Raw genomic sequence first — 13,317 nt, forward strand, 5'->3', positions numbered from 1 at the left:
GCAGGACATTGAGTAATTCCACTGACATATAAAGCAAAGCACCTTGTCATTGTAGAACCATCTTAATTTTGGGTGGGGTGAACCTCTAACTGTAAATTCTATGCATGTGTCATGGCGACGCTCTGGCTCCTTCAGCTTTACAATAGAAGGACAAACTAAAAAGATAAAAAGGACAGACGAGGATTGTTTACTTTGATATCAACGTTTAAAGAAATTATGAAAACATTAACATATATATACTGAACAAAATAAATATACATTTTGATTTTTGCTGCCATCTTTATATATATATATATATATATATATATATATATATATATATATATACACACACACACACACACACGAAAGACCCATTTCTTTCAAATATCTTAATCTGTGTTATTGAGCTTTTAAATTTTGCCGAGATGTATGGTATGTGGTATATCAAAATGCTGATTATTGTGTAATTTAAGGCCAATCTAAAATGTAAAGTTTTATCAGACAGCACAATGCCACAGACGTCCCACGTTTTGAGGGCGCGTGCAATTGACTGCAGGAATGTCCACCAGGCATGTTGCCTGTGAATTGAATGTTTATTCATCCATACATACATTCTTTTAACCGCTTATCCTCACTAGGGTCGCGGGCGTGGTGGCGCCTATCTCAGCTGACTTCGGGCAAGAGGCGTGGTACACCCTGAACTGGTCACCAGCCAATCGCAGCAATTTAATGTTTATTTGTCTGCAATTAGCAATCTTTAAATTAGTCTCAGAAGATTGGGCAGGACGTCCAGCTGGCCTAACAACTGCAGAACAAGTGTAACCACACCAGCCATGGACCTCCACACCACATCTTCACATCCAAGATTGTCTGAGACCAACCACCCCGACAGCTGCAACAATCAGTTGGCCTAACCAAATAATTTATGCACAAACTGTCAGAAACCATCTCTGGGAAGCTCATCTGGATGCTTGTTGTCCTCATTGGGATCTTGACTTGACTGCAATTAGTGGTCGTAACTGACTTGACTGGGAAAATGTTCCTATTTCAGGGTGTCAGTCCCTTTGCAGAGCTGTTCTCCATGGAGGCATCTCGGCTTTCACTACGCTGTGCAGATGGCAGAGAGTGTGTATAGCTATGTGTGAATGAGTGGTTTGCTGATGTTTTGAATTGAGTGGCCAATGGTCATGTTGGGGTTCTGGAATGGGCAAGCTTGTGTTATACACAATTCCTGGCAGCTGAAAACAGCCCAGTTCTTGGACGGTCAACATACTCACTGGATGTGTCACCCATTGAGCATGTTTGGGATGCTCTGGATCGGCGTGTATGGCAGCGTGATCTAGTTCCTGCCAATATCCAGCAACTTCACACAGCCATTGTAGAGGAGAGGACCACACTCTATGGGCCACAATCAACAACCTGATCAACTCTATGTGAACGAAATATGTTGCAGTGTATGAGGCAAATGGTGGTTACACCAAATACTGTTTTTCTGCCACCCCAGGACCTCCAATATAGTAATATACTCCACATTTTAGAGTGCCCTTTTATTGGAGAGAACCTAAGGCACACCTGTTCAAAATTCATGCTATTTAATAAGCAACTTCATATACCACACCTGTGAGACAGATGGATGATCTCGGCAAAGGTGAAAGATTTAGATAATCCATCCATTTTCTTTACCGCTTATCCTCACTAGCGTCGCAGGCTCCTGGAGCCTATCCCAGCTATCATTGGGCGGGAGGCAGGGCACACTCTGAATTGGTCGCCAGCTAATCGCAGGGCACATTTAAACAAACAACCATTCGCACTCACATTCACACCTACGGGCAATTTAGAGTCTTCAATCCGATTTAGATCATTATAAATTATATTTGAGTCATGGGCCTTTTGTGTCTATAGAAAAAGTCTTAAATCTTAGAGTTAGGCCTGTGAAAATGGGAGCAAAAACAAAAGTGTTGCATTTATCTATCTTCAACGTATACATACAGTACACACAGACACAACATTGCACTTTTTATCAGAAGGTGGGATGGGATCCTATATCTGTATGAAGAGATATGCCCTGGTTCGTTTTCCTTCACAACGTATTTGAAAGGCAGCATGCCATCGTACATTGTACAGCACTTTACTATAGTGGGCTCATAATAACAATTCATGAAGAACCAAGATGCCCGTTGGTTGAAGCATGAATCGGTTATTCAAGATCACGAAAGGGACCGCCGGCAATACCTCATCCAACCACTACCCATATAAAGTGAAACTAAGTGTTGGTATTACTTAGTATACGATCTTTATCGTTTGTTTGTTATGAACAGGTCCAACGATTAAACCTTGATAAATCAGTTATTTCTGAAGGGTTGCTCCACTAATGTAATTTGGGTGTTCTCGTCAACCTTCTACCTTGTGTCGACCAATCAGCTCCCTCCAGCCACTCGTGTCTTGTCCAGGTGTTCCTCGTTGTCTCGTCAATCTGTTTGTATTTAGTTCCCTGGTTTCTTTCAGTCCTTGTCGGTTCATTGTCAGGTGTCATTGTCTCTATCTGTGCCACGTCATAATCGGCAGTTGTCGCTCAGTTATTTCAGTAGTCATGTTTTGTTTCCAGTTTTAGGTTTATTCAAGTGTTTCTTTGTTACTTTGGTTATCAGTTGTGGGACTTTGTTTAGTTTGCTTTTTCCATGTTCCTTCTTTGCCTTTTTTGGGAAATTAAATGTCATTTTTTGAGACTCCTGCACTCCTGCCTTTGCCTCCCTGCACGCGGGTCCTCCACGTTTTTGCCTTGCCTTCAAAAACCCTAAACGTGACAGAATGAACCGCCCAGAGCAGGACCCAGTGGGAAGAATACGGCATCACCTTGCACGCCACCAGTCTACCTCACAGTGCCCTCACCCTGCCAACCATACCTACCCTCCTCCAGTAAGCCCTATCGTTCCGTCTTCTCTGTCCTTTTCACCTGTGTACCCCACTTGTCCTTGTTATTCACCATGCCCTACCATTTTACATCCACGTTTTTTTTAGATTCAGATTTTTCTGATTGTGAAGATGGCCCCTAGTTAACCTCCTGTCTGATTCTGACACAGATTTAGATTTTTATAGTTCCTTCCCTAGTTTATCCCGTGCTGGTCATTTTTTTTCACGTTTTCCCTTTTCCAACCCCGCGACTCCAAGCCCGTGTCCTTTCCCTCTGACCTTTACTTCGGCACCAGTTTGGCCATCTATCCGGGACCGCCGCGTGGTGGCCAACAGAGGTGCCCAAGTAAACGTCAAATTTCGTCCTCCTGTTTTTTTCCCGTTACCAAGACACTTAATTTTTCACCAGTTCCCACACCTGGTTCCACGTCTCCAATGAAGTCACATCCATCCAAACCAGCCCCCAAGTCACCTCGTTCCCTTGCCTTTTTTGTCACTTCGTTCCGTAGCACCCGTTTTTCCTAGTGCACCTTCCCGAGTTCCTCTTGTTTCCTCTGCTCACAAACCTCAATGGCGGCAGGCTGAAGACGCGACTCCAGGCCCCGTTCCTGCTCCCCGGCAGCTGCGGCAGGCTCCCTTTCCTGCTCCCCGGCAGCTGCGGCAGGCTCCCGTTCCTGCTTCCCGGCAGCTGTGGCAGGGTCCGGCGGCGCTCGTTCAGCGGCCTCCACCCGTCCTGCTCCGGCGGCGCTCGTCCAGCGCTTGTTCATGTTGTGTGCTCATTTAGTTATTGTGTCCACCTGTTCTCGTCAACCTTCTACCTTGTGTCGACCAATCACCTCCCCCAGCGACTCGTGTCTTGTCCAGGTGTTCCTCGTTGTCTCGTCAATCTGTTTGTATTTAGTTCCCTGGTTTCTTTCAGTTCTTGTCAGTTCATTGTCATAGTCAGGTGTCATTGTCCCTGTCTGTGCCACGTCATAGTCACAAGTTATTTCACCAGTCATGTTTTGTTTTAGGTTTATTCAAGTGTTGCTTTGTTACTTTGGTCATCAGGTGTGGGACTTTGTTTAGTTTGCTTTTTCCATGTTCCTTGTTTGCCTTTCTTTGGAAATTAAAAATCATTTTTTGAGATTCCTTGCCTCCCTGCTTCCCTGCACTTGGGTCCTCCACGTTTTTGCCTTGCCTTCAAAAACCAAATGTGACTTAATTTCTAATTCTACAAGTACAGAGTAAAATGCAATCAAAGAGAAAAGGGTGGAAGGGTAGCCTCCCTCCGCCTTCGGGTGGAGGGACGGGTCCCGACAGTTGTTTGTGCCTATGCACCAAACAGCAGTTAAGAGTATCCACCCTTTTTGGAATCCTTGGAGAGGGTGCTGGAGAGCGCTCCCGCTGGTGACTCCATCGTTCTGCTGGGGGACTTCAATGCTCACATGGGCAATGAGACCTGGAAGGGCGTGATTGGGAGGAACGGCCCCCCCCGATCAGAACCCGAGCTGTGTTCAGTTATTGGACTTGTGCTCATCACGGATTGTCCATAACGAACACAATGTTCAAGCATAAGGGTGTCCACACATGCACTTGGCACCAGGACACCCGAGGTCGCAGTTCATCAGACTTGCGGAACATGTCTTGGACACTCTGGTGAAGAGAGGGGCGGAGCTGTCAACTGATCACAAACTGGTGGTGAGTTGGCTCCGATGGTGGGGGAAGATGCTGGTCCGATGTGGCAGGCCCAAACGTATTGTGAGGGTCTGCTAGGAACGTCTGGCAGAATCCCCTGTCAGAAGTAGTTTCAACTCCCACGTCCGACAGAACTTTGCTCATGTTCCTGGGGAGGCGGGGGACATTGAGTCCGAGTGGACCATGTTCCGCGCCTCCATTGCTGAGGCGCTCGACCGGAGCAGGGGCCGTTAGGTGGTCGGTGCCTGTCGTGGCGGCAATCCCCAAACCCGGTGGTGGACACCAACGATGAGGGATGCCGTCAAGCTGAAAAAGGAGTCCTATCGGGCCTTTTTGGCCTGTGGGACTCCTGAGGCAGCTGATGGGTACCGGCTGGCCAAGGGGAATGCAGCTTTGGTGGTCGCTGAAGCAAAAACTCGGGTATGGGAGGAGTTGGGTGAGGCCATGGAGAAAGACTTCAGGATGGCTTCGAGGAAATTCTGGTCCACCATTCGGCATCTCAGGAGGGGGAAGCAGTGCACCATCAACAATGTGTATAGTGGGGATGGTGCGCTGCTGACCTCGACTCGGGACGTTGTGAGTCGGTGGGGAGAATACTTCGAAGAACTCCTCAATTCCACCGACACACCTTCCCATGAGGAAACAGAATCTGGGTTCTCTGAGGCGGGCTCTCCTATCTCTGGGGTTGAGGTCACCGAAGTGGTTAAAAAGCTCCTCGGTGGCAAGGGGGTGGATGAGATTTGCCCGGCGTTCCTAAAGGCTCTGGATGTTGTGAGGCTGTCCTGGTTGACACGCCTCTGCAACATCGCCTTGATACCAGGAACAGTGCCTCTGGATTGGCAGACTGGGGTGGTGGTCCTCCTTTTTAAGATGGGGGACCGGAGGTTGTGGTCCAACTACAGGAGGATCACACTCCTCAGCCTCCCTGGTAATGTCTATTCAGGGGTGCTGGATAGGAGGGTCCGTCGAGAAGTCGAATCTCTGATTCAGGAGGAGCAGTGTGGTTTTCGTCCTAGCCGTGGAACAGTGGACCAGCTCTACACCCTCAGCAGGGTCCTCGAGGGTGCATGGGAGTTCGCCCAACCAGTCTACATGTGTGTTTTGTGGACTTGGAGAAGGCGTTCGACCGTTTCCCTCGGGGAGTCCTGTGGGGGGTGCTTCGGGAGTAACCCCCTGATACGGGCTGTTCGGTCCCTGTACGACCGGAGTCAGAGTTTAGTCCGCATATCCGCCAGTAAGTCGGACCCGTTTCCGGTGAGGGTTGGACTCCGCCAAGGCTGCCCTTTGTCACCGATTCTGTTTTTAACTTTTATGGACAGAATTTCAAGGCGCAGCCGAGGCGTAGAGGGGCAAAGCAGAAAGGCGAAGCTCTTCAATTTACTGGTCAATCTACGTTCCTACCCTCACCTATGGTCACGAGCTGTGGGTCGAAGACAAGAACAAGATCCCGGATACAAGCGGCCGAAATGAGTTTCCTCCGCAGGGTGTCCGGGCTCTCCCTTAGAGATAGGGTGAGAAGCTTGGTCATCCGGGAGGATCTCAGAGTAGAGCCGCTGCTCCTCCTCATCGAGAGGAGCCAGATGAGGTGGCTGGGGCATCTGATTCGGATGCCTCTCGGACACCTCCCTGTTGAGGTGTTCCAGGCACATCCCACCAGGAGACCCTGGGAACGACCCAGGACACGCTGGAGAGACTACGTCTTTCGGCTGGCCTGGGAACGCCTCGGGATCCCGCAGAAGAGCTGGATGAAGTGGCTGGGGAGAGGAAAGTCTGGGAGTCCCTGCTAAAGCTACTGGCCCCGCGACCCGACCTCGGATAATCGGTAGAAAATGGATGGATGGATGGAAAGGTGAGGATAATAGCGAGAGATTACACAGGGTGAATGTGCCTGCCTAACATGAACCGTGACTAAGTCCTTTCATGGGCCAAGGGTGAGATTCGTGAGACTTTCCAAAACAGGATGACTTCTATTCACAGCAGACATCCCAGAAATCTTGCTTAACTGCAACCCTTTTGGAAAGAGGAATGGTACAAAATTCATCCTTATCATTGTCCACATTTGACCTGCAACTACAGGGAACATTTGCTTGAGATTATTGGCTGCCAAATGATGGTCAACCAGTTACTTACTTTTTCCTCACTGTCCTGTCAATGTTTACATGTTATGCTCAACATAAATATGAAAACATAATTGTTTGTGTGTAAGTAGACTTAGATGAAGATCAGACTACATTTTATAACCATTTTATGCAAACATTTAAGAAATACCAAAGGGTTCACATACTTTTTCCTCCCTCTGTATATAGGCTTCCGTCTTCATAAGCACCATGTATAAGTGTTTGTGTGTGTGTGTGTACTTACAGTGAACATTAAGCTGAATGGAAGCGTTGGTCATTCCTACTACATTGGTGGCAGTGCAGGTCAGAAGGACGTTGTTGTCATCTCTGCTGACATTTACCAAAGTGATGTTCTTTGAACGAACAGTGTTGTTTTCATAGACTCTGGCCTAGAGGGAGCACGTGGTCATCATCATCATCATCATCATCACCATTAATTTAAAGAGGGCCTCCTATTTTTTCTATAGCTCTTGTCCTGATCAGGGTCACGGGTGAGCTGCAGCATACCCCAACTAACCCTAACCCTTTGGACTAGCCTTTTTCAGTAACTGGTAGGATTTCTCCATTTCAACCTTTTCTAACATTTAATGGTACAGGATGTCCAAGGGCTGGTCCTGCCACGATGGCTTCTCTTGATTCTGCTTCTTGCCATGAGGTTTCCTCTTCCGAAGGCATTCACTTGTGGCCATCTTCCTGATGTCTTCTTAGATCTTAACCCTTTCACGGCTCTGACATTTACAAGTAGTCGGGTTGCTTAGTTAGAGCTTAGTGTACGGTCTAAGGATGCTGAACTTGCACTGAAACACATTCTCTTTTAAGATTAAAATTTTTATCTTCGTAAATGCAGAATATCTTATAGAGCCCCTGTCATGGATATCATTTTGTGTAATCACAATGTTGTGGCTGGTGGCAATATATACTGTAACAACTATATATAAATACGGTATATTTATTTGAAAAACACACGAGAGGCAATGGTCAGGTTAGGTTAAAGTGTGACCTGAATCTGGGAGTATTTATGTTACATCCAATTCTTATACAGTATAACACTTCTAAAGAAGAAATATTAATAATTAATCATTTCTTTTTTTGTATAAGCACCTACCTCTTCTAAATGAAAGGAGTGCAAACCAGTAACAGACCAATCCACTTCAGGTAATGGAGATCCAGAGCCATTACATGTTGTAGTTATACTGTCGCCTTCTTTAACTGTGAGGTTGCAGTGGCTTATGGTGATTTCTGGAAGGTCTGGAAAAGAGGGAGATACAGTATATACAGTATACTGTATATAATGTCGCAAACGTAACTCTAAACTTCATTTTTTCATTCATTCATTTCATTTAATGTGTCATTCGGACAGATGTGACGCTATCAGCATTTGACAGCTTAGGCTTTGCAGTTTTTGTAAATGTATCATTCCCTTATACATGGCTCGCCAATTGACAATAAAGCAGTGTTGCAAAATTGCTGCATAACAAAAGGTTTTTCCTGTCATTGACTGCAGTTGAGCACTAGTTTGAGAACATAGGTTTATGGCCATGCTTCAACGCGTCATACAACTTAGGCTAGCTAGTTTCTCAGAATCTGTCCTTGACAATCCACGCAGCGGAAGGCCTACAACAACCACCACGAACACTGAACGTCTAGAGCATGCATTTGCGCAAAGCTGGGTAAAGTATATCTGAATTGCTGCTCTGGAACTCAGAATCAACAAAAACTAAATTCAGCGGATGCCCATACCGACTTCAGGTTGTTCAAAGGCTTCAAGTAGAAAATGATGATGGTCAACAAACTGAAGTCGGGACAGAAATTTTTTTTGCCAGGCGGCAGATTTGGAGCACTTAAGAAGAAGGCACATTTTCTTCTTTTGAGGCCATTCAGCTATTGATTTACTTCTGTCCTTTGGGTTGTTGTCGTATTGCATCACCCATCCTCTGTTCAGCATTGTAGAAGCCTATAATGTAATAATAGCCCATAATGTAATCCATCCATCCATCCATTTTCTGAGCCGCTTCTCCTCACTAGGGTCGCGGGCGTGCTGGAGCCTATCCCAGCTGTCATCGGGCAGGAGGCGGGGTACACCCTGAACTGGTTGCCAGCCAATCGCAGGGCACATAGGAACAAACAACCATTCGCACTCACAGTCATGCCTACGGGCAATTTAGAGTCTCCAATTCATGCATGTTTTTGGGATGTGGGAGGGAACCGGAGTGCCCGGAGAAAACCCACGCAGGCACGGGGAGAACATGCAAACTCCACACAGGCGGGGCCAGGGATAGAACCCGGGTCCTCAGAACTGTGAGGCTGACGCTCTAACCAGTCGGCCACCGTGCCGCCCCATAATGTAATAATGGTCCATAAAATAATACATCTGCCCTTTATAAAAAGTAATAGGCCCAAAACGTAATAACTGACCAATAATGTAATAAAAGTCCTGAACCTATAACGTCTACTACAGTTGAAACGAGATAGTTTACATACATGATTTAAAAACACACCTATGCTTTCTTCTCACTGTCTGACATGAAAAACGTTTCCTGTTTTAGGTCAACTGGCTTTACCAAAATTATTTGTATTTTCTAAATGCCAGAATAATGACAGAATTATTATTATTATTATTATTTTTTTACTTACTTCAAAGTCAGAATTTTACAGACAGTAGGATTACTATGCCTGTAAAAATCCACCCATTCTCTCTACTGCAATTTGGGAAAACACAGATCATGATGTCAGGTATACGTTTATGTGTGTATGTATTTGGAAAGTTCAGATTTTTTTTGACAACATTTGAGTTATTTAGAGACACACCTGCGGATGGCGGCACGGTGGACGACTGGTTAGAGCGTCAGCCTCACAGTTCTGAGGAGCGGGGTTCAATCCCCGGTCCCGCCTGTGTGGAGTTTGCATGTTCTGCGTGGGTTTTCTCCGGGCACTCCGGTTTCCTCCCACATCCCAAAAACATGCATTAATTGGGGACTCTAAATTGCCCGTAGGTGTGAATGTGAGTGTGAATGTTGTTTGTTTGTATGTGCCCTGCAATTGGCTGGCAACCAGTTCAGGGTGTACCCCGCCTCCTGCCCGATGATAGCTGGGATAGGCTCCAGCACGCCCGCGACCCTAGTGAGGAAAAGCGGCTCAGAAAATGGATGGACCTGCGGATGTATTTGAAGGCATACCAGAACACACTGCTTGTTTGTGTAAAATCATGAAAATAAAATCAAAATAATTCATCCAAGACATCAGGAAGAGAATTGTGGGATTGCATGAGTCTGGTTCATCCTTGGGTGCAATTTCCAGTTGCCTGAAGATGCCATGTTCATCTGGGCCAACAATTATATGCAAGTATAAACACAATGGAAATGTCTAGCCATCATACCGCCCAGGAAGGAGACGGGTTCTGTGTCCAAAAGATGAACGTCCTTTGGTCCAAAATGTGCATTTCAACCCAAGAACCAAAGCAAAAGACCTTGTGAAGATGCTGGCTGAGGCCAATAAGCGTGTCATTATCCACAGTGAAACAAGTACTGTTCTGACATAGGTTTATAGGCCACTCTGCCAGGATGAAGGCATTAGTCCAAAAGAAACGCTAAAAAGACAGTTTACAGTTTGCACATGCAAACAGCGACAAAGACCTTAATTTTTAGAGATGTGTCCTGTGGTCTGACACAACTAAAATTTAACTGTTTGATCATAAAGAGCATTGTTATGTTTGGAGGAAAAAGAGGGAAGCCTGCAAGACTGAAAACACCATCCTAACTGTGAAATACAAGGGTGGCAGGATCATATTGTGGGGTTGTTTTGTTTCAGGAGGGACTTGTGCAATTGCTTAAAGCTAACAAAGTCCATGTTTTGGAGTGACCATCACAAAGCCCTGATGTCAGTTGTAGTGATTCTGACCCAGTTGTCATAGCAACTCCCCACAAGCGATAGACTGCATTCCTCCTTGCGGCCCTGCTGACAAATTTATTTCTTAAATAAATTACTTTTTATCCAAAACCAATATATCCCACACAATCCTACTGAAAATGTATGTGGAGACCTAAATATGGCACGTGCGAGTAAGGTGGCCTACAAACTTGGCTCAGTAACACTAGTTCCGTCAAGAGGAATGGGAAAAAGCGCGCAAAGCACCAAAAATACCCCAGACACCTATTTTCATGCAATATGGGAATGTACACCAATTCAATGCTTTTGGTCTTCGGTTATACAAAAACACTCGTATATTTTAAACTGCAGGATTCCACTTTCCCCAAGATTATGTATACTTGGCGACTTAAGATTGACCTCCCTAATAAATATTCACAATCATTACTTGTCGCGTTAGCTACCACTAAGAAAACAATTCTATTAAACTGGAAAAACAAAGAAGCTATTAACATCAATCAGTGGCTAAATCTCATCATAGAATATATTGCGTTAGAAAAAATAGCAGCAGAAGGAAAAAAATCAATGACACATAATACGTAGATAGCTGGTCTCCTTTCCTCAACATGCTAAATCTAGACTCTTGATTCCTTTGCCTGAGTAGGGTCCCATTTGACATTTGATCATAGCAAGACTATTTTCATAAGCGTGAAAGTAAACAATGGAATTCTATATTCTTTGTTGCCGAGGTTGTTGTTGTTTTATTATTATTATTCTATTTATTTATTTATTTTTATTTTTATTTTGACACATTTCAGATCGGTTTGCTTGGTGAAAAAACACATGCATGCTGTGGGGATCTTCTCCTCTTGTCCCTGTGTTTGGTGTTCCTGAGTCTGTGGGGGCGGGACTTTTTTCACTACTTCCTGATCTCGGGGGTGGGGGAGGGGCAACCACTGGGGCGACCTCCTGGGGAGTAGTGGTGGTGTGATGGTGCCGGCTGTCACCCGCCTGGGTCCCCCGCTCTGGCTGCTGGTGGGGGCGATGGGGCCCCCCTGTCGCTCCTCGGGCCTGCTTCCTCCTCTTCTCTCCGTTACTTGCATCCCGCTGCGGTCGCCTCTAACTCTTCCCGTGGGGGAGCCGGGTGGTACCCTGCGGGGTACGGGGCCTGCTGTGTGGTTCTTTTCCCTGCCTGGTTTGGGGGGGGGTCCACCTCCCACGCTCATGGGCGCGTAGTGGGTGTTGGCAGGAATGGGGAGGCGGGCGGATGGGGGGGTCTGGGTGGGATGGCCCTCTTCGTCAGTGGTTGTGGGGCGGTGGGTGGGGTGGGGGAGATGGCTGGGGGGGGGAATTGGGACCCTGCGGCCCCACTGGGTGGCCAGTTGTTGGGGTGCCTCGGTGTGGGACGTGTTCCGTCCGCCGGGCTGGTCTCGGGTGGACCCCTGGTCCTGATTCCGCCCCTTGATTGATCGGGTGGGGTCCTCAGCCGCCGCGGTGCGGCCACAGCAATTACAGGATACTTCTGTCAGTCTTTGTGCATGTCAAACGGTGTCAATTCACTTGCATGTATCCGCAGGCACACACCCCGAGGACTCTTTCACTGGGTGTGGGGTCACGCATTTACTGCGACAAATAACTCATAAATATGCAAATAGCTTGTTTATCCCCTCACTTATACTCTCGTCCTGTATACTTTTATAATTTGCATAATTAATCCTACCACACTAAATTGTACAGCCGGGTTCACGACCCTTGTCCTGAATGCTTCTTATCCTGTCCTTGTCCTGTTCTATCTTGTCCTGTCCTTCCCTCACAGGGTGTAGCACTACAGCCCCATGCAACACTCATATTTAATGTTTCATTGTTGTAGATAATGTAATGGTTTACTTCTCTCAGCCTGTTTACAATTAGTGCTTTGTCTTTTGTCTTTGTTTCTCTCTCCCCCCTCGAGAAACTTTATTCTGTTCGACTGATCAAGTCTGATTCTCAATAAACCTCAATTATAATACCACAGCGGAAACTTAAAAACTCCACGGTGACACAGTAAAACTGTTCCAGCATAAAAGGTTTTTTTTTCATTCTGCTTGACCGAACAGGACACAACAAAAAAAGAGGAATGGGAAAAAATGAAGAAGCTTTTGTGAGAAGCTTGTGGAAGGATATCCACATCATAAAGTCCAAAGCCAATGGTACCGAATACTAATGCAGGGATCTGGTTTGATGTGGGTCCCGTGTCAAAGACGCACAAAGATTATCACGGACCCACACATTATGATCAATCTTCGTCCACAGATGCACAGCATTACTTACCTATATGTGTGAGTGTGTGTGTGTGCACGTGTGTGTGTGTTGCTGAAATGCTTCAGCGAATCATTTTTCGCTAAAAGTACGAGTCCTGTCTTGGTGCTGGCCAATCAGAGGCAGAGTAGGGCCGGTTATTGTTCCATAAATACAAAAATATTGCACAAAAAGTATTAAAGATAGAGTAACAACTTTAATAAAAATCTGCATTCGAGCAGGGCCGCGAAGCACGAACTATGACGAAGTAGAGGATTACTGTATCTGTATTCCGTAATGATAAATTGCAGCGAATCATTGTTCCAGGACTGGGACTCATCGTTTCCATTAAATGAGCGTCCCGGGACTCCATCCATCCATCCATTTTCTGAGCCGCTTCTCCTCACTAGGGTCGCGGGCGTGCTGGAGCCTATCCCAGCTGTCATCGGGCAGGAGGCGGGGTACACCCTGAACTGGTTGCCAGCCAATC

The 13,317-nt window shown here is 46.3% G+C and overlaps 1 protein-coding gene across 3 annotated transcripts in view; it reads right to left on the reverse strand.

The window, feature by feature from the left end:
• The window catches only part of ntrk3a (neurotrophic tyrosine kinase, receptor, type 3a), a 59,901-nt gene that overhangs the window by 23,431 nt on the left and 23,153 nt on the right, over nt 1–13,317 (reverse strand). For all 3 annotated transcript variants that reach the window (XM_061773220.1, XM_061773222.1, XM_061773223.1), the window contains 3 exons: nt 7,792–7,934; nt 6,931–7,075; nt 43–155 (listed from right to left, as the gene is read on the reverse strand). In XM_061773220.1, the coding sequence (XP_061629204.1) occupies nt 43–155; nt 6,931–7,075; nt 7,792–7,934 (401 nt within the window). The remainder of the gene's footprint in view (nt 1–42; nt 156–6,930; nt 7,076–7,791; nt 7,935–13,317) is intronic.

Source organism: Phyllopteryx taeniolatus, chromosome 5 (genome assembly GCF_024500385.1).
Source record: "Phyllopteryx taeniolatus isolate TA_2022b chromosome 5, UOR_Ptae_1.2, whole genome shotgun sequence".
Lineage (NCBI taxonomy): Eukaryota > Metazoa > Chordata > Actinopteri > Syngnathiformes > Syngnathidae > Phyllopteryx > Phyllopteryx taeniolatus.